The following is a 19,500-nucleotide window of genomic DNA, read 5'->3' as shown; positions in this document are numbered from 1 at the left end:
GTATACCCACCTAAGACGTGAGATGCCATGCCTGGTCTGACTCTCAGGGGCGACGGGTCCTTTTAAAGGGCACCGATCTCCCGACACCATCAATAGACGAGCACATGGAGTGTCGCCTCCATGTATCCTCTTCTGTAGCCAGGCCTAACGCCAGACAACCAGCCCTGTGCACCCGGGGATCTGAACTCCGTGGATGTACAGAGGCACCCTTTTTGGCGTCCGAATATCCCCCTCTGCATCTCCACTATTTAGCAGATGATGCAAGAAGGCAGACGATCCCTCTCCACTTCCCTGTTAAGAAGATGGTGGATCGAGGGTTCATAATTTTAACTCCGCACCATCAAAAGAGAGCGGCGACAGCAAGAGACGGCTTTTTCTGACTTTCTGCATGCAGCTGCGCATTCTGCCACTTGGCATATTAACCGGGTAGAATATCCTGTGGTATACCTACCAGTATCCCTGCCCGATGGGTCATCAACTAAAAATACAACGGACTGTCAGATAGCAAATCTGGTTTGTTCCGTCTTGTGACCCCCGTTTCAGTGCTCTACTCTTCCTTAGCTGCCGCATGTGTTGCTAGAGCAATGGTCTCTTGGTCAGAGACCTTAACTAAGTTGATTTCCAACAGTAACCTTCTCTCGAAGATGGTACAGCAACAAATGCCATTACACTCAGAAGGACATTATAGCTCAGAGAATGGAAGCGTACTCTGCGTTCAAAAGGCCTCTGACTTCACTCCCTTACCAGAGTGATCGGTTATTCGGTGAGAAGTTGGGAGAGTTCCCCACGCAGGAACAAAGGATCGCATGTTTCCTATAGACCCAACCAGTAGTGGATCAGTTGTCCAGGACGGTCTAGATCTAAGGGATCTTGGTTCCAAAAAGGGGACTGAAAAGTAAGACCGTCCCTGAACCTCAAACTTCTACCAAGCTTGACAAGGTCCCCCTTCTTCGGATAGAGTTCCTCCGCTCAGCCATTACTTCAATGAAAAAAGGTGGAGTTTGTGGCATGCACAGACATTCGGGATGCTTACCTTCACATTCCTATGTTTTCCCCTCTACAAAAATTCCTTCGCTTTCCCTTTCGCAAACAGCATTTTCAAATCACGACCTTGTCCTTCGGCCTTGCTACCGCACCCAGAGGGTTATGGCGGCTGTCATGTTCCTCTTGCACCCTAGAGGCGTGGTAGTCCTTCCCTATCTGGTCGACTTTCTAGCCGCTCTTCCAGCCCTGCGCTGAGTCGTCGATATCTCTTGCGATACCCTCTCTCTCCTGGACTGGCAGCTAAACTTAGACAAGTTTTTCCTCATTTCCAGCCCAGCAGATATCCTTTTTGAGGATGATCCTGGAATCTTCCAGAAGGTTGGTGAGTCTCCCTTGAGACAAGGCCGTGGCCCTTCAACAGGGAGCTCGGGCACTTGTTCACTCATCCCCCTCATTCCATTCGATTTGGTAGGAGGGTTCTGAGGAAATTTGGTGACGACAATGGAAGTGGTTTCCTTCGCTCCTCTCATTTTCTGCAGGTCAAACAGGCTTTCAAAGGGTAGTCTCTGAGCTCCTTCCTCATCCAGGAGAGATCCTTTCACCCGGTTCATTGGTTATTAATGACTACCGATGCCAGTCCTCTTCTCCTGAACACTATTCTGGGGATCCGAACGGTACGGCTAGTTCTACAGCAGGTCCACTGCCTTCTGGCGGGTCACCCCATCCGATTCAATCGGACAATCCTACATCTTTGTCATACGTCAGTCACCAAGCAGGTATCCACGGTCAGGCGTCATGGCCGAGGTACCTCACATTCTCTGTTGGGCCACCATCATTCTGTGATCTCGGCACTACACACCTCAGGAGTAGAACTCTGGGAGTTAGACGCCGTCAGGGTCCCGCCTCATGTGAGTGGGAACTTCACCCGGAAGTCCTCCATCAAATCTGTCTTCTCTTGAGCACTCCAGATGTAGGTCAGATGGTGTCCAGACTGAACGCCAATGTACTCTACGTTCATGGTTCGGCCTCCAGATCCAAATGCCATCGCAGTGCATGCTCTGGTTCTTCCATGGTACCAGTTTCCATAACCCCTCTTCCACTACTTCCGAGATCTTTTTGGAAGCAGGAAGGGCCCCAGTGATCCTGGGAGATCCGCACTGACCATGTCAGGTTTTCTCGTTTGCGGAACTAGTATTTTTCCGTCTTATTGCAACAAAACTGCAAATATGGACTTCCTCACAGGGAGTCTTCATATGTGGTTTTTCCCTATCGCATACCGTTAGATCTTTGGGACCTTAGTGGTCCTGGGAGTCTTACAGTAGACTCCTTTTGATCCGGACAGACTTTACTATCAGGGAAGGTCGCCCTTTTTTCTCTGCGATCTCTTCATCCTGACTAGTTTTCGGAGCTAGCCGCTCCATTCTTTCAGACTTTTTTTCCCTTATTACCATCAAGGCAAGGTTGCCCTCAGGCTACCCCCATCCCTTGTTACCAAGGTGTTATTGTATTCCCACAGTTATGAGGGCATCGTTCTTGCCTCATTTTCTTTCGGCACAAGTCAACAAAACGTAATGGGTTCCCCATATTCTGGACGAGGTGAGTGCTCTGAGTAGGTACGTCTCGAGTATGGCATCCTTCAGAAGGCTGGACACTTTATTTGGACTACCTCAAGGTAAGAGGATGGCTTCCTGAAGGTTACAGGAAGGGTTTCGCCGTTTCATCGGCCATGCTAGCCTGGTTGATTCGTTACACCATCCAGGAGTCCTTCCGTGTTAGATGTCCGCCTATCTCCCTGTCTTTCGAGGTTTCTTGGGTTCTAGGCACCAGGCGTCGGCAAAGCACGCCTGCAAGCTTGCGGGTTCTTCCAGTCCGCATGCATTCTTGAAGCACTATAATTCCCAGACCTTCACAGATGTGAGTCTAGGCAGGCGGACTCTGCAGGCCGCGGTGGCGCACTTGTAAGTAGCAGTTTCACAAGGCCTGATCTGATGTTGTCCCCACCCAAGGACTGCTTTGGGACGTCCCACGGTCTGTGTCTCCCAATGAGGCGAAGGAGAAATAGGGATTTTTGTGTACTCACTGTAAAATCCTTTTCTCTGAGCCATTCAATGGGGGGGACAGCTCCCACCCTATTATTAGCTTGTGCTTGTTTTAGAATTTGACATGCTATACTCTCATATATAATGTAACATGCTATACGCTCATATATTGATATTGATCTCCTACTGCTTTTGCACCGAACTGGTTAGCTGAGAGCCAGCAGGAGGGTGTATACTGCAGGGGAGGAGCTAACTTTCTTTGTATCACTTAGTGTCAGTCTCCTAGTGGCAGCAGCATACACCCACGGTCTGTGTCCTGCAATGAATGGCTCAGAGAAAAGGATTTTACGATGAATACACAAAAATCCCTATTTTGTGAGAGCTCTTTGCCTTTCATCCCACCACCCAAACCAGGGGTCTCATTGATCCTTTACCCCCTGAGTTTTAGGCTAGTTCTTCTGATAAGTCAATAAGGCTTTGAACGCCTAGTTGTTGGGTATGTAAGTACAACAGCTAGTGCCTGTCCTCTTGTAGACTCCCCTTTTTTCTTCCAGGATCATATCAAGTGTCATCAGCAAGTTCCTTTATAGCTTTTCTAGTGAAAATCACAACCCATTGTTGATTATAGTATACCACCTTACTTTTTTGTTCTCCCCTATCATGGGGATGATCCAGATGCTACCTCATTTCTGGCCTTGAATTCATCATGTACTCTCTGTGGGACCCCTAGGGCATCTATGTAGACATGGGGGTCAAAGGAACCTTGTAATTCCCTTTTCACTTTTTGTGGTAGTTGGTCATTCAGGAGTACTTGGTCCCAACTGGGCAGATCAAATATATGGAAGGGCATAAGGGCTTTTTACCATGGTGTATTGTCCTTTCCAGGGTGCGTAAAGTCTAATTTTCATGTCACCACAGTAGCCAGTACACATCAGATAATTGGTAAATCTGGGCAACCAACAAGGAGTCATTGAATGGGCTTCCTGCCTGGATGACATGATTGCAATAGTCAGATGGTAAATTATCTACATACACCCCAGGAGCATCACGTTTAAAGCAGGTGTAATTCCCTTGATAGGGGGTGATCCCATGGCCAATTGGTTCCTTATGTTGGTAAGGTGGGTATAGGTGGGATACAGCTTGGAATCTTTGTGAGTTACCTGGGTGGTTGATCATGTATAGATGTAAATCCCTCCTCGTCTATCCTTGGATCTATTGGGAAGGGTACTGTGCCTAAATGAGGTTGGGCAGTGGAACAGGCTATGCATGAAGAGCGATTTGCACTGCTGGCAGTGTATCTTATCCAGTCTAGCCAGATGTTGGAGTCAGAAAATCATGTTTCTATGGCCAGTTTATCTTCAGAGGTCAGAGGTGATAGCAATTTGGCTCCTGGAATTGATGATTATTGTCGGTCGACATTCATGATAATTATTACAGCATTTGTAAGATTTTTTTTTTATGGTTGCTATCGTTAATACTTTTTATGTTAAAAAATGAAAAAAAAACAATGGTGTCAGCCTCCTAGCGACAGCAACATGCACCCATGGTTACCTGTGTGCCCCAATGAAGTGATAAAGAAATCACCATAGATAGCCATAAATTATGTTGTGTGATATATATACATACATACATACATACATACATACATACATACATACATATACTAGATGGTGGCCCGGTTCTAACGCATCGGGTATTCTAGAATATGTATTTATGTATGTATATAGCAGCCACATAGTATATAGCACAGGCCACGTAGTATATAAGAGCCATGTGCGCAGTGGTTAGCACAGCAGCCTTGCAGCACTGGGGTCCTGGGTTCTAATCCCACCTTGGACAACATCTGCAAAGAGTTTGTATGTTCTCTCCGTGTTTGCGTGGGTTTCCTCCGGGCACTCCGGTTTCCTCCCACATTCCAAAGACATACTGATAGGGAATTTAGATTGTGAGCCCCATCGGGGACAGCGATGATAATGTGTGCAAACTGTAAAGCGCTGCGTAATATGTTAGCGCTATATAAAAAAAAAATAAAGATTATTATGTATATAGCAGACAAATACTACGTAGCCTGTGCTATATACTATGTGGCTGCTATATACATACATACATATTGTAGAATACCTGATGCGTTAATACAGGCCACGCAATATATAACAGCGGCCACGCAGTATATAACACAGCCCAAATAGTATATAACAGCCCATGCAGTATGTAGCAGCCACGCAGTATATAACACAGGCGACGTAGTATATAACACAGGCCATGCAGTATATAACAGTGGCCACTGTTACGATAGGCAATTCAGTAACACAATGTACATAGCGATCAGAGCACATACAGTGATCTGACAATAACCCAAAATAATAGAACGAGCTCCGAGACGTGGAAACTCTGTAGACCGCAATTCCTGATCCTCTCCAAACACAACTAGAGGCAGCTGTGGATTGCGCCTAACGCTCCCTATGCAACTCGGCACAGCCTGAGAAACTAACTAGCCTGAAGATAGAAAAATAAGCTTACCTTGCCTCAGAGAAATACCCCAAAGGAAAAGGCAGCCCCCCACATATAATGACTGTGAGTAAGATGAAAAGACAAACGTAGGGATGAAATAGATTCAGCAAAGTGAGGCCCGATATTCTAGACAGAACGAGGATAGGAAAGATAACTTTGCGGTCTACACAAAACCCTAAAGAAAACCACGCAAAGGGGGCAAAAAGACCCCCCGTACCGAACTAACGGCACGGAGGTACACCCTTTGCGTCCCAGAGCTTCCAGCAAAACAAATAGACAAGCTGGACAGAAAAAATAGCAACAAATAGCAAAGAAGCACTTAGCTATGCAGAGCAGCAGGCCACAGGAATGATCCAGAGAAACACAAGTCCAACACTGGAACATTGACAGGAAGCATGGATCAAAGCATCAGGTGGAGTTAAGTAGAGAAGCAGCTAACGACCTCACCAGATCACCTGAGGGAGGAAACTCAGAAGCTGCAGTACCACTTTCCTCCACAAACGGAAGCTCCCAGAGAGAATCAGCCGAAGTACCACTTGTGACCACAGGAGTGAACTCTGCCACAGAATTCACAACAGTACCCCCCCCTTGAGGAGGGGTCACCGAACCCTCACCAGAGCCCCCAGGCCGACCAGGATGAGCCACATGAAAGGCACGAACAAGATCGGGAGCATGGACATCAGAGGCAAAAACCCAGGAATTATCTTCCTGAGCATAACCCTTCCATTTAACCAGATACTGGAGTTTCCGTCTTGAAACACAAGAATCCAAAATCTTCTCCACAATATACTCCAATTCCCCCTCCACCAAAACCGGGGCAGGAGGCTCAACAGATGGGACCATAGGTGCCACGTATCTCCGCAACAATGACCTATGGAATACGTTATGTATGGAAAAAGAATCTGGAAGGGTCAGACGAAAAGACACAGGATTAAGAACCTCAGAAATCCTATATGGACCAATAAAACGAGGTTTAAACTTAGGAGAGGAAACCTTCATAGGAATATGACGAGAAGATAACCAAACCAGATCCCCAACACGAAGTCGGGGACCCACACGGCGTCTGCGATTAGCGAAAAGTTGAGCCTTCTCCTGGGACAAGGTCAAATTGTCCACTACCTGAGTCCAAATCTGCTGCAACCTGTCCACCACAGTATCCACACCAGGACAGTCCGAAGACTCAACCTGTCTTGAAGAGAAACGAGGATGGAACCCAGAATTGCAGAAAAATGGCGAAACCAAGGTAGCCGAGCTGGCCCGATTATTAAGGGCGAACTCAGCCAAAGGCAAAAAGGACACCCAGTCATCCTGATCAGCAGAAACAAAGCATCTCAGATATGTTTCCAAGGTCTGATTGGTTCGTTCGGTCTGGCCATTAGTCTGAGGATGGAAAGCCGAGGAAAAAGACAAGTCAATGCCCATCCTACCACAAAAGGCTCGACAAAACCTCGAAACAAACTGGGAACCTCTGTCAGAAACAATATTCTCTGGAATGCCATGCAAACAAACCACATGCTGGAAGAACAAAGGCACCAAATCAGAGGAGGAAGGCAATTTAGACAAGGGTACCAGATGGACCATCTTAGAAAAGCGATCACAGACCACCCAAATGACTGACATCTTTTGAGAAACGGGAAGGTCAGAAATAAAATCCATAGAGATATGTGTCCAAGGCCTCTTCGGGACCGGCAAGGGCAAAAGCAACCCACTGGCACGAGAACAGCAGGGCTTAGCCCGAGCACAAATCCCACAGGACTGCACAAAAGTACGCACATCCCGCGACAGAGAGGGCCACCAAAAGGATCTAGCCACTAACTCTCTGGTACCAAAGATTCCAGGATGACCAGCCAACACCGTACAATGAAGTTCAGAGATAACTCTATTCGTCCACCTATCAGGGACAAACAGTTTCTCCGCTGGGCAACGATCAGGTTTATTAGCCTGAAATTTTTGCAGCACCCGCCGCAAATCAGGGGAGATGGCAGACACAATTACTCCTTCCTTGAGGATACCCGCCGGCTCAGATAAACCCGGAGAGTCGGGCACAAAACTCCTAGACAGAGCATCCGCCTTCACATTTTTAGAGCCCGAAAGGTACGAAATCACAAAGTCAAAACGGGCAAAAAACAACGACCAACGAGCTTGTCTAGGATTCAAGCGCTTGGCAGACTCGAGATAAGTCAAATTCTTATGATCAGTCAATACCACCACGCGATGCTTAGCTCCTTCAAGCCAATGACGCCACTCCTCGAATGCCCACTTCATGGCCAGCAACTCTCGGTTGCCCACATCATAATTTCGCTCAGCAGGCGAAAACTTCCTGGAAAAGAAAGCGCATGGTTTCATCACTGAGCAGCCAGAACCTCTCTGTGACAAAACAGCCCCTGCTCCAATCTCAGAAGCATCAACCTCGACCTGGAACGGAAGAGAAACATCTGGTTGACACAACACAGGGGCAGAAGAAAATCGACGCTTCAACTCTTGAAAAGCTTCCACAGCAGCAGAAGACCAATTGACCAAATCAGCACCCTTCTTGGTCAAATCGGTCAATGGTTTGGCAACACTAGAAAAATTGCAGATGAAGCGACGATAAAAATTAGCAAAGCCCAGGAACTTTTGCAGACTTTTCAGAGATGTCGGCTGAGTCCAATCATGGATGGCTTGGACCTTAACCGGATCCATCTCGATAGTAGAAGGGGAAAAGATGAACCCCAAAAATTAAACCTTCTGCACACCAAAGAGACACTTTGATCCCTTCACAAACAAAGAATTAGCACGCAGGACCTGAAAAACCGTTCTGACCTGCTTCACATGAGACTCCCAATCATCCGAGAAGATCAAAATGTCATCCAAGTACACAATCAGGAATTTATCCAGGTACTCACGGAAGATGTCATGCATAAAGGATTGAAACACTGATGGAGCATTGGCAAGTCCGAACGGCATCACTAGATACTCAAAATGACCTTCGGGCGTATTAAATGCAGTTTTCCATTCATCGCCTTGCCTGATTCTCACCAGATTATACGCACCACGAAGATCTATCTTAGTGAACCAACTAGCCCCCTTAATCCGAGCAAACAAATCAGATAACAATGGCAAGGGGTACTGAAATTTAACAGTGATCTTATTAAGAAGGCGGTAATCTATACACGGTCTCAGCGAACCATCCTTCTTGGCTACAAAAAAGAACCCTGCTCCTAATGGCGACGATGACGGGCGAATATGCCCCTTCTCCAGGGATTCCTTCACATAACTGCGCATAGCGGTGTGCTCAGGCACGGATAAATTAAACAGTCGACCTTTTGGGAATTTACTACCAGGAATCAAATTGATAGCACAATCACAATCCCTATGCGGAGGCAGGGCATCGGACTTGGGCTCATCAAATACATCCCGGTAATCAGACAAGAACTCTGGAACCTCAGAAGGGGTGGATGACGAAATTGACAGAAATGGGACATCACCATGTACCCCCTGACAACCCCAGCTGGACACCAACATGGAATTCCAATCCAATACTGGATTATGGGCTTGTAGCCATGGCAACCCCAACACGACCACATCATGCAGATTATGCAACACCAGAAAGCGAATAACCTCCTGATGTGCAGGAGCCATGCACATGGTCAGCTGGGTCCAGTATTGAGGCATATTCTTGGCCAAAGGTGTAGCATCAATTCCTCTCAATGGAATAGGACACTGCAAGGGCTCCAATAAAAACCCACAACGTTTAGCATAATCCAAGTCCATCAAATTCAGGGCAGCGCCTGAATCCACAAACGCCATGACAGAATACGACGACAAGGAGCTTATCAAGGTAACGGACAGAAGAAATTTTGACTGTACAGTACCAATGGCGGCAGACCTAGCGAACCGCTTAGTGCGCTTAGGACAATCAGAGATGGCATGAGTGGAATCACCACAGTAGAAACACAGCCCATTCAGACGTCTGTGTTCTTGCCGTTCAACTCTGGTCATAGTCCTATCGCACTGCATAGGTTCAGGTTTAATCTCAGGTAATACCGCCAAATGGTACACAGATTTACGCTCACGCAAGCGTCGACCGATCTGAATGGCCAAAGACATAGACTCATTCAAACCAGCGGGCATAGGAAATCCCACCATGACATCCTTAATGGCTTCAGAGAGACCCTTTCTGAAAATGGCTGCAAGCGCAGATTCATTCCATTGAGTGAGCACGGACCATTTTCTAAATTTCTGGCAATATAGCTCTATCTCATCCTGAGCCTGACAAAGAGCCAGCAAATTTTTTTCTGCCTGATCTACTGAATTAGGCTCATCGTACAGCAATCCAAGCGCCAGGAAAAACGCATCGATATCACTCAATGCAGGATCTCCTGACGCAAGAGAAAATGCCCAGTCCTGAGGGTCGCCACGCAAAAAAGAAATGACGATCCTAACCTGTTGCGCTGGGTCACCAGAGGAGCGAGGTTTCAAAGCCAGAAACAGTTTACAATTATTCTTGAAACTCAAAAATTTAGTTCTATCTCCAAAAAACAAATCTGGAATAGGAATCCTCGGTTCTAACAAAGAATTCTGAACCACAAAATTTTGAATATCTTGAACTCTTGCCGTGAGCTGATCTACACATGAAGACAGACCTTTAATGTCCATTGTAACACCTGTGTCCTGAACCACCCAAATGTCTAGGGGAAAAAAAAGACAAATCACAGTGCAAAGGAAAAAAAATGGTCTCAGAACTTCTTTTTTCCCTCTATTGAGAATCATTAGTACTTTTGGCTTCCTGTACTGTTATGATAGGCAATTCAGTAACACAGTGTACATAGCGATCAGAGCACATACAGTGATCTGACAATAACCCAAAATAATAGAACGAGCTCTGAGACGTGGAAACTCTGTAGACCGCAATTCCTGATCCTCTCCAAACACAACTAGAGGCAGCTGTGGATTGCGCCTAACGCTCCCTATGCAACTCGGCACAGCCTGAGAAACTAACTAGCCTGAAGATAGAAAAATAAGCCTACCTTGCCTCAGAGAAATACCCCAAAGGAAAAGGCAGCCCCCCACATATAATGACTGTGAGTAAGATGAAAAGACAAACGTAGGGATGAAATAGATTCAGCAAAGTGAGGCCCGATATTCTAGACAGAACGAGGATAGGAAAGATAACTTTGCGGTCTACACAAAACCCTAAAGAAAACCACGCAAAGGGGGCAAAAAGACCCTCCGTACCGAACTAACGGCACGGAGGTACACCCTTTGCGTCCCAGAGCTTCCAGCAAAACAAATAGACAAGCTGGACAGAAAAAATAGCAACAAATAGCAAAGAAGCACTTAGCTATGCAGAGCAGCAGGCCACAGGAATGATCCAGAGAAACACAAGTCCAACACTGGAACATTGACAGGAAGCATGGATCAAAGCATCAGGTGGAGTTAAGTAGAGAAGCAGCTAACGACCTCACCAGATCACCTGAGGGAGGAAACTCAGAAGCTGCAGTACCACTTTCCTCCACAAACGGAAGCTCCCAGAGAGAATCAGCCGAAGTACCACTTGTGACCACAGGAGTGAACTCTGCCACAGAATTCACAACAGGCCACGTAATATTGTAGAATACCCGATGCGTTAATACAGGCCACACAATATATAACAGTGGCCACGCAGTATATAACACAGCCACGTACTATATAACACAGCCCACGCAGTATATGGCAGCCACGCGGTATATAACACAGGCGACGTAGTATATAACACAGGCCACACAGTATATAACACTGGCCACGTAATATATAGCACAGCTCACGCAGTATATAGCAGCCACGTAGTATATAACACTGTCCATGCAGTATATAGCAGCCACGTAGTATATAACACTGCCCACGCAGTATATAACAGTGGCCACGTAGTATATAGCACAGCCACGTAGTATATAACACTGCCCACATAGTATATAACACTGCCTATGTAGTATATAGCAGCCACGCGGTATCTAACACAGCCCACGTAGTATACAGCAGTGTGGGCACATATCCCTGTTAAAAAAAATAATTAAAATAAAGAATAGTTATATACTCACCCCTAGGATCCACCGAAGCTCCGGCGATACACGCGTGGCTGCCGCCATCTTCCGTTCCCAGGATGCATTGCGAAATTACCCAGATGACTTAGCGGTCTCACGAGACCGCTAAGTCTTCTGGGTAATTTTGCAATGCATCGCCGGGAACGGAAGATGGCGGCAGGCGCGAGCGGTTCGGCGGACTACGGAGGGTGAGAATAGCAGGTTTTTTATTATTTAACATAGTAACATAGTAACATAATAACATAGTTAGTAAGGCCGAAAAAATACATTTGTCCATCCAGTTCAGCCTATATTCCATCATAATAAATCCCCCGATCTACGTCCTTCTACAGACTGAGTTCGCCATCACCACCTCCTCAGGCAAGCAATTCCAGATTCTCACTGCCCTAACAGTAAAGAATCCTCTTCTATGTTGGTGGAAAAACCTTCTCTCCTCCAGACGCAAAGAATGCCCCCTTGTGCTCGTCACCTTCCTTGGTATAAACAGATCCTCAGCAAGATATTTGTATTGTCCCCTTATATACTTATACATGGTTATTAGATCGCCCCTCAGTCGTCTTTTTTTCTAGACTAAATAATCCTAATTTCGCTAATCTATCTGGGTATTGTAGTTCTCCCATCCCCTTTTTTAATTTTGTTGCCCTCCTTTGTACTCTCTCTAGTTCCATTATATCCTTCCTGAGCACCGCTGCCCAAAACTAATTTTTAACATTACATTTTTTTTACTATTGATGCCGCATAGGCAACATCAATAGTAAAAAGTTGGGGACACACAGGATTAATAGCAGCGGTTACGGAGTGCGTTGCCCGCGGCATAACGCGGTCCGTTACCGCTGGCATTAACCCTGTGTGAGCGGTGACTGGAGGGGAGTATGCGGGCGCCGGGCACTGACTGCGGGGAGTCGTGGCTGTTTTGCCGCGACTAATCAGCGACTTGGATTTCCATGACAGACAGAGGCCGCGACCAATGAATGTCCGTGACAGAAAGAAGATGAATATATGTATATATGTATATGTACAGTGTCTGCAAAAAATTTCTTTACACTTGCGCAGCAAAAAAAAACTTTACATATAAAATCCACATCATAATTTCACTTTTTAAAAGTGTACACAATGGGGGAGATAAAAAACTGTCTAATATTAAAGCTGGCTTTATTGCAAATATCAACCAATTAACGCTCAGTTTTCACTTCATTGGTAAAGCGAAAGCTGCACTCTGATTGGTTGTTATATGCAGCTCAGCCAGTTTTGCTATTAGGCAGTCTATTATTATCTCCCTCAGTTTTTTATTATCTCCTACAATGGGTCGAAAGAAGCTTAAAATGGAAGAGAAATCCCGTGCCTTGACTCTGCTCGAGAAGGGGTATTCGGTGATTGCTGTAGTTAGAGATCTGGGAGTGTCAAGAGAAGCAATTTATCAACTAAGTTGATAATTTGTTGATAAGTTGTTAATAATTAACAGTTGAAAAAATTTCTTCTCTTGACACTCCCAGATCTCTAGCTACAGTAATCACCGATCAACTTTTTACTATTGATGATGCGTATGCGGCATCAATAGTAAAAAGATCTAATGTTACAAATAATAATAATAAAAAAAGGTTATTCTCACCCTCCGCCGTTGTCCTCTCCTCGGCAGTGCAAGCGGCAGGTTCCGGGGCCAAGGATGGTATGCAAGAAGGACCTTCCATGACGTCACCGTCATGTGACCGCGACATCATCACAGGTCCTGCGCTCATCCAACCCTGGGACCGGAAGCTGCCACGTGCACCGCACACAGGCGCCAGGACTACAAGGGCTCCCTCGGAAGGTGAGTATATGTTTATTTTTTATTTTAACTCTTTTTTTAACCTGTTACATACGTGTCTGGGCAATATACTACGTGACTGGGCAGTATACTACGTGGCTCTGTGCTGTATACTACGTGGCTCTGTGCTGTATACTACTTTGCTCTGCAATATACTACGTCGCTGGGCAATATACAACGTGACTGTAATATACTACGTGGCTGGGCAATATACTACGTGGCTCTGTGCTGTATACTACGTGACTGGGCAATATACTACGTGACTGGGCAATATACTATGTGTCCTCATGTGAGCCAATTTCTTTGTAGCGCTTGATGGTTTTTGCCACTGCACTTGGGGACACTTTCAAAGTTTGCCCAATTTTTCGGACTGACTGACCTTAATTTCTTAAAGTAATGATGGCCACTCGTTTTTCTTTATTTAGCTGTTTTTTTCTTGCCATAATACAAATTCTAACAGTCTATTCAGTAGGACTATCAGCTGTGTATCCACCAGACTTCTGCACAACACAACTGATGGTCCCAACCCCATTTATAAGGCAAGAAATCCCACTTATTAAACCTGACCGGGCACACCTGTGAATTGAAAACCATTCCCGTTGACTACCTCTTGAAGCTCATCAAGAGAATGTCAAGAGTGTGCAAAGCAGTCATCAAAGCAAAAGGTGGCTACTTTGAAGAACCTAGAATATAAGACATAATTTCAATTGCTTCACACTTTTTTGTTAAGTATATAATTCCACATATGTTAATTCATATTTTTGATGCCTTCTGTGCGAATGTACAATTTTAAAACAATTTTCATAGTTATGAAAATACAGAAAAATCTTTAAATGAGGTGTGTCCAGACTTTTGGTCTGTACTGTGTATGTATATGTGTGTGTGTGTGTATATATATATATATACACACACACACACACACACACACACACACACACACACACACTACCGTTCCAAAGTTTAGGGTCACTTAGAAATTTCCTCATTTTTGAAAGAAAATCACAGTTTTTTCCAATGAAGCTAACATTAAATGATTCAGAAATACACTCTATACATTGTTAATGTGGTAATGACTATTCTAGCTGCAAACGTCTGGTTTGTAAAGCAATATCTTCATAGGTATATGGAGGCCCATTTCCAACAACCATCACTCCTGTGTTCTTATGGTACTTTGTGTTTGCTAACTATGTAAGAAGGCTAATGGATGGTTAGAATACCCTTGAAAACCCTTGTTCAAGTATGTTAGCACAGCTGAAAACAGTTTGGCTGATTAGAGAACCTATAATAATAATTTTTGTTTATATAGCGCCAACATATTCCGCAGCGCATTACAAATTATAGAGGGGACTTGTACAGACAATAGACATTACAGCATAACAGAAATACAGTTCAAAACAGATACCAGGAGGAATGAGGGCCCTGCTCGCAAGCTTACAAACTATGAGGAAAAGGGGAGACACGAGAGGTGGATGTTAACAATTGCTTTAGTTATTCGGACCAGCCATAGTGTAAGGCTCGGGTGTTCATGTAAAGCTGCATGAACCAGTTAACTGCCTAAGTATGTAGCAGTACAGACACAGAGGGCTATTAATGCATAAAGTGAATGAGAACATAATGCGAGGAACCTGATTTTTTTTTTTTTTTTTAAATAGGCCACACCGGGATCGTTAGGTTAATGCATTGAGGCGGTAGGCCAGTCTGAACAAATGAGTTTTTAGGGTACGCTTAAAACTGTGGGGATTGGGGATTAATCGTATTAACCTAGGTAGTGCATTCCAAAGAATCGGCGCAGCACGTGTAAAGTCTTGGAGACGGGAGTGGGAGGTTCTGATTATTGAGGATGCTAACCTGAGGTCATTAGCGGAGAGGAGGGCACGGGTAGGGTGGTAGACTGAGACCAGAGAGGAGATGTAGGGTGGTGCAGAGCCATGGAGTGCTTTGTGGATGAGGGTAGTAGTTTTGTACTGGATTCTGGAGTGGATGGGTAGCCAGTGTAATGACTGGCACAAGGTAGAGGCATCGGTGTAACGGTTGGTGAGGAATATGATCCTGGCAGCAGCATTCAGGACAGATTGGAGCGGGGAAAGTTTGGTAAGAGGGAGGCCGATTAGTAGAGAGTTGCAATAGTCCAGACGAGAATGAATAAGTGAAACAGTAAAAGTTTTTGCAAAGTCAAAAGTAAGAAAAGGGCGAATTCTAGAAATGTTTTTGAGATGCAGGTAAGAAGAGCGAGCCAGTGATCGGATGTGGGGGATGAATGAAAGGTCAGAATCAAGGATGACCCCAAGGCAGCGGGCATGTGGCTTTGGAGTAATGGTGTAACCGCACACGGAGATGGCAGTGTCAGGCAAAGGTAGGTTAGTAGAGGGAGAGAACATGAGGAGTTCAGTTTTTGACAGGTTTAGTTTCAGATAGAGGGAGGACATGATGTTAGAGACAGCGGTAAACCTGACCTTCCTGGAAGCATTTTATAGGTCATCAGTTGAGCCAGCTGATATTATTTGTCAAGAAGTGGCAGGGTTACTTTCTAATTACTGATAGAGTTGAGGTGGTGTCGTGACATTCCATGGCTTTTTGCACTTCTCCTTCTTCGTGTGTTAAATATTTTTTCCTGTGTCATTATTACACATATCTTAATCTATGAACATATATGGTTTGATTTATTTGCCTGTAAGGATTGGATGGGTTGCTACCAACATCTGGTGAGAATTTCATGTCAATAGCATCTTTACAAATATATTTCCTTAGAACATTGGTGACGTGAAATACTTATTTAACACACTGTATATGTGACCTTTTCTGTGGGGCTCTGTAGTGTGGGATAAATGTGCTGCAGTTCTGGAAACAAGTAACAGACTATATGAACTTTCAGGCTGAATCTATATTTGTACTAGATATGTGTAACATTGGCTGTTTCTATGTCTAGGCGACCTCTACGTGCACGCTGATCTGCATGGGGCCACCAGTTGCGTCATTAAGAATACCACAGGTACCAAACTACCCAGAGATTTCATCCTTTATGACCAGTTATTATAGATGATCTATATTCATATTCCTTACGTTGTAGTGTTTAGGACAGATTAGGGGTCCCCACACATCATCTGTCCCCATATTCACTTCCTCAGTGTGTAGTGTAGAGCATTAGTGGGTGTCCTCCACTTATTTGGACATTTGGCAGCTTTCTAGCATAAGATTTCACCGCCTCAAGCCTATGATTGACTTGAATTCAGACTTTCAGATTCATGATGTAATGTCGTGTTACATGAAGCCAGAAGCGAGTATAGAAATAGACGGCAACACAACGAAAAAAGACCAACTCCCTTCAATCTGTTCCTTATTGCGTTTTCTCCTAGGTGAGCCGGTGCCACCCCGAACCCTAACTGAAGCGGGTACTATGGCTGTGTGCTATAGTGCTGCATGGGATGCCCGGGTTATTACCAGTGCCTGGTGGGTCCATCACAATCAGGTATTGTACTTCTGTTCTCTTGTGTAAACCTAATCAGCTTTTGTCTCTATAGGTAGCCCTGTCCATTTTCCCTCATATGGTATATAGAAATCATAAAGGGTCCAGTGGCCACATTAGTAGTCTGTGGTCAGTGAACTGCCGACATCACCAACACCTGCTCTGATTAGCCGGCCTGGCCCCACGTTACACTGCAATGATGAATTTCCTGTTGGCCAGCTTATCAGAAGTGCAGCCGGGGATACAGATAGGTAGAGGGTGGTTTCACAGGACACGGACTACCGATGTGACCGCTGTACCAGGGGTCTGATAATGCATTCACTTACAGTATCTCTACTCTGTTCAAACCAGCTCGAGTCCTGATGACCATTTCCCAGAATGGCCGCCATGTCCTTTTCCCATGGGGAGATCACCTGGCTGTACCCCCACAAAATCAACTCTTTTTGCGGGGGGTGCAGAGAATGAGATCTAAGCATCAAATTCTGAAAAGGATGACGAGACGACACATCATCTATCCAATTACATTTTTATACTGTCCCTTTCAGGTGTCAAAAACAGCTCCAACAGGAGAGTACCTGACCACCGGAAGCTTCATGATCCGAGGTGAGCACGTCGCCTTCATGCTTTAGTCATTAAATCCGTGATTGCTGCAGCAATTTGTGACACTGGAACCTTTATTTTAGGAAAAAAGAATTTCCTTCCACCCTCTTACTTGATGATGGGATTTGGGTTTCTTTTCAAGGTTTGTACAGCAGAGATTCATTTACATCACAGTCTAATTTGTCTTCTCGTTCCTTTTGTTGTGTACCTCCCGGGTCTATGACATTGCTGTCTGGCCAGCAGAGGGTTAAATGTAACTAGTTCATAGGTTTAGATTTGGGCTATTTTGTGATAATGCTGCTACTTGCGGACATAATTCTTTCTTTTAGGTGGATGAGGCTTGTGTTTGGAGACACAAAGGAGAGCGCAAAGTGAAAGTACAGGATGAGGATCTAGAAAGTGTGACGAGCAGCAATACAGAACTGGCGGCAGAAGAGAATGAGCTGCTGGGTGAGGCGGTCATTAAATAAAAACAAATATAATGAATGGATTGTGTGCCGCCATCTAGTGCTGATAGATGGTATTACACTTTACCTCTGTCATAACCTAATATTAGAAACTAGATGGTGGCCCGATTCTAACGCATCGGGTATTCTAGAATATGTATGTATGTATATAGCAGCCATATAGTATATAGCACAGGCCACGTAGTGTATAGGAGCCATGTAGTATATAGCAGACAAATACTACGTGGCCTGTGCTATATACTATGTGGCTGCTATATATACCGTATATACTCGAGTATAAGCTGACATGAGTATAAGCCGACCCCCCCCCCCTAATTTTGCCACAAAAAACTGGGAAAACTTAATGACTCGAGTATAAGCCTAGTGTGGGAAATGCAGCAGCTCCCGGTAAATGTCAAAAGTAAAAATAGATACCAATAAAAGTAAAATTAATTGAGACATCAGTAGGTTAAGTGTTTTTGAATATCCATATTGAATCAGGAGCCCCATATCATGCTCCATACAGTTTATGATGGGCTCTATAAGATGCTCCATATTAAAATATGCCCCATATAATCCTGCATAAAGGTTAATAATGGCCCCATAAGATGCTCCATAGACATATTTGCCCAATATAATGCACAAATGCTGATTATGGCCCCATAAGATATTCCATAAAGACATTTGTCCCATATAGTGCTGCACAAACCTTGATTATGGCCCTATAAGATGCTCCACACAGACACTTGCTCCATATACCGTAATGCTCCACAAACGTTAATTATCGCCCCATACAGACACTTGCCCCATATAGTGCTGCACAAATGTTATGGCCCCATATAGTGCTGCACAAACGTTATGGCCCCATATAGTGCTGCACAAATGTTATGGCTCCATATAGTGCTGCACAAACGTTATGGCCCCTTATAGTGTTGCACAAATGTTATGGCCCCATATAGTGCTGCACAAATGTTATGGCCCCATATAGTGCTGCACAAATGTTATGGCCCCATATAGTGCTGCACAAATGTTATGGCCCCATATAGTGCTGCACAAATGTTATGGCCCCATATAGTGCTGCACAAATGTTATGGCCCCATATAGTGCTGCACAAATGTTATGGCCCCATATAGTGCTGCACAAATGTTATGGCCCCATATAGTGCTGCACAAATGTTATGGCCCCATATAGTGCTGCACAAATGTTATGGCCCCATATAGTGCTGCACAAATGTTATGGCCCCATATAGTGCTGCACAAACGTTATGGCCCCATAGATGCTCCATACAGACACTTGCCCCATTTGCTGTTGCTGCGATAAAAAATAAATAAATCACATACTCACCTCTCCGTCGCTCAGGCCCCCGGCACTTTCAATAGTTACCTGCTCCTTGTTCCGGGCGTCGCTCTGTCTTCAGGACTGACGTTCATCAGAGGGCGCGCACTAACTATGTCACCGCGCCCTCTGACCTGAGCGTCACTGCTGAAGACAGAGCGACGCCTGGAACGAGGAAAGGTGACTATCGCGCAGCGCTCCCCTCCCCGTATACTCACCTGCTCCTGGCGCTGTGCAGTCCCTACTTCCCCGACGC

At 45.1% G+C, this 19,500-nt stretch overlaps 1 protein-coding gene across 1 annotated transcript in view; it reads left to right on the top strand.

The window, feature by feature from the left end:
* Window positions 1-19,500, top strand: part of NEMF (nuclear export mediator factor) — a 138,342-nt gene that overhangs the window by 44,794 nt on the left and 74,048 nt on the right. Inside the window, exons 18-22 of the mRNA XM_069735209.1 lie at window positions 16,327-16,389; window positions 16,754-16,866; window positions 17,409-17,466; window positions 17,547-17,605; window positions 17,793-17,913. Coding sequence (XP_069591310.1) covers window positions 16,327-16,389; window positions 16,754-16,866; window positions 17,409-17,466; window positions 17,547-17,605; window positions 17,793-17,913 — 414 coding nt within the window. The remainder of the gene's footprint in view (window positions 1-16,326; window positions 16,390-16,753; window positions 16,867-17,408; window positions 17,467-17,546; window positions 17,606-17,792; window positions 17,914-19,500) is intronic.

Source organism: Ranitomeya imitator, chromosome 1 (assembly GCF_032444005.1).
Source record: "Ranitomeya imitator isolate aRanImi1 chromosome 1, aRanImi1.pri, whole genome shotgun sequence".
Lineage (NCBI taxonomy): Eukaryota > Metazoa > Chordata > Amphibia > Anura > Dendrobatidae > Ranitomeya > Ranitomeya imitator.
This window is presented reverse-complemented; position numbering and strand designations above follow the sequence as displayed.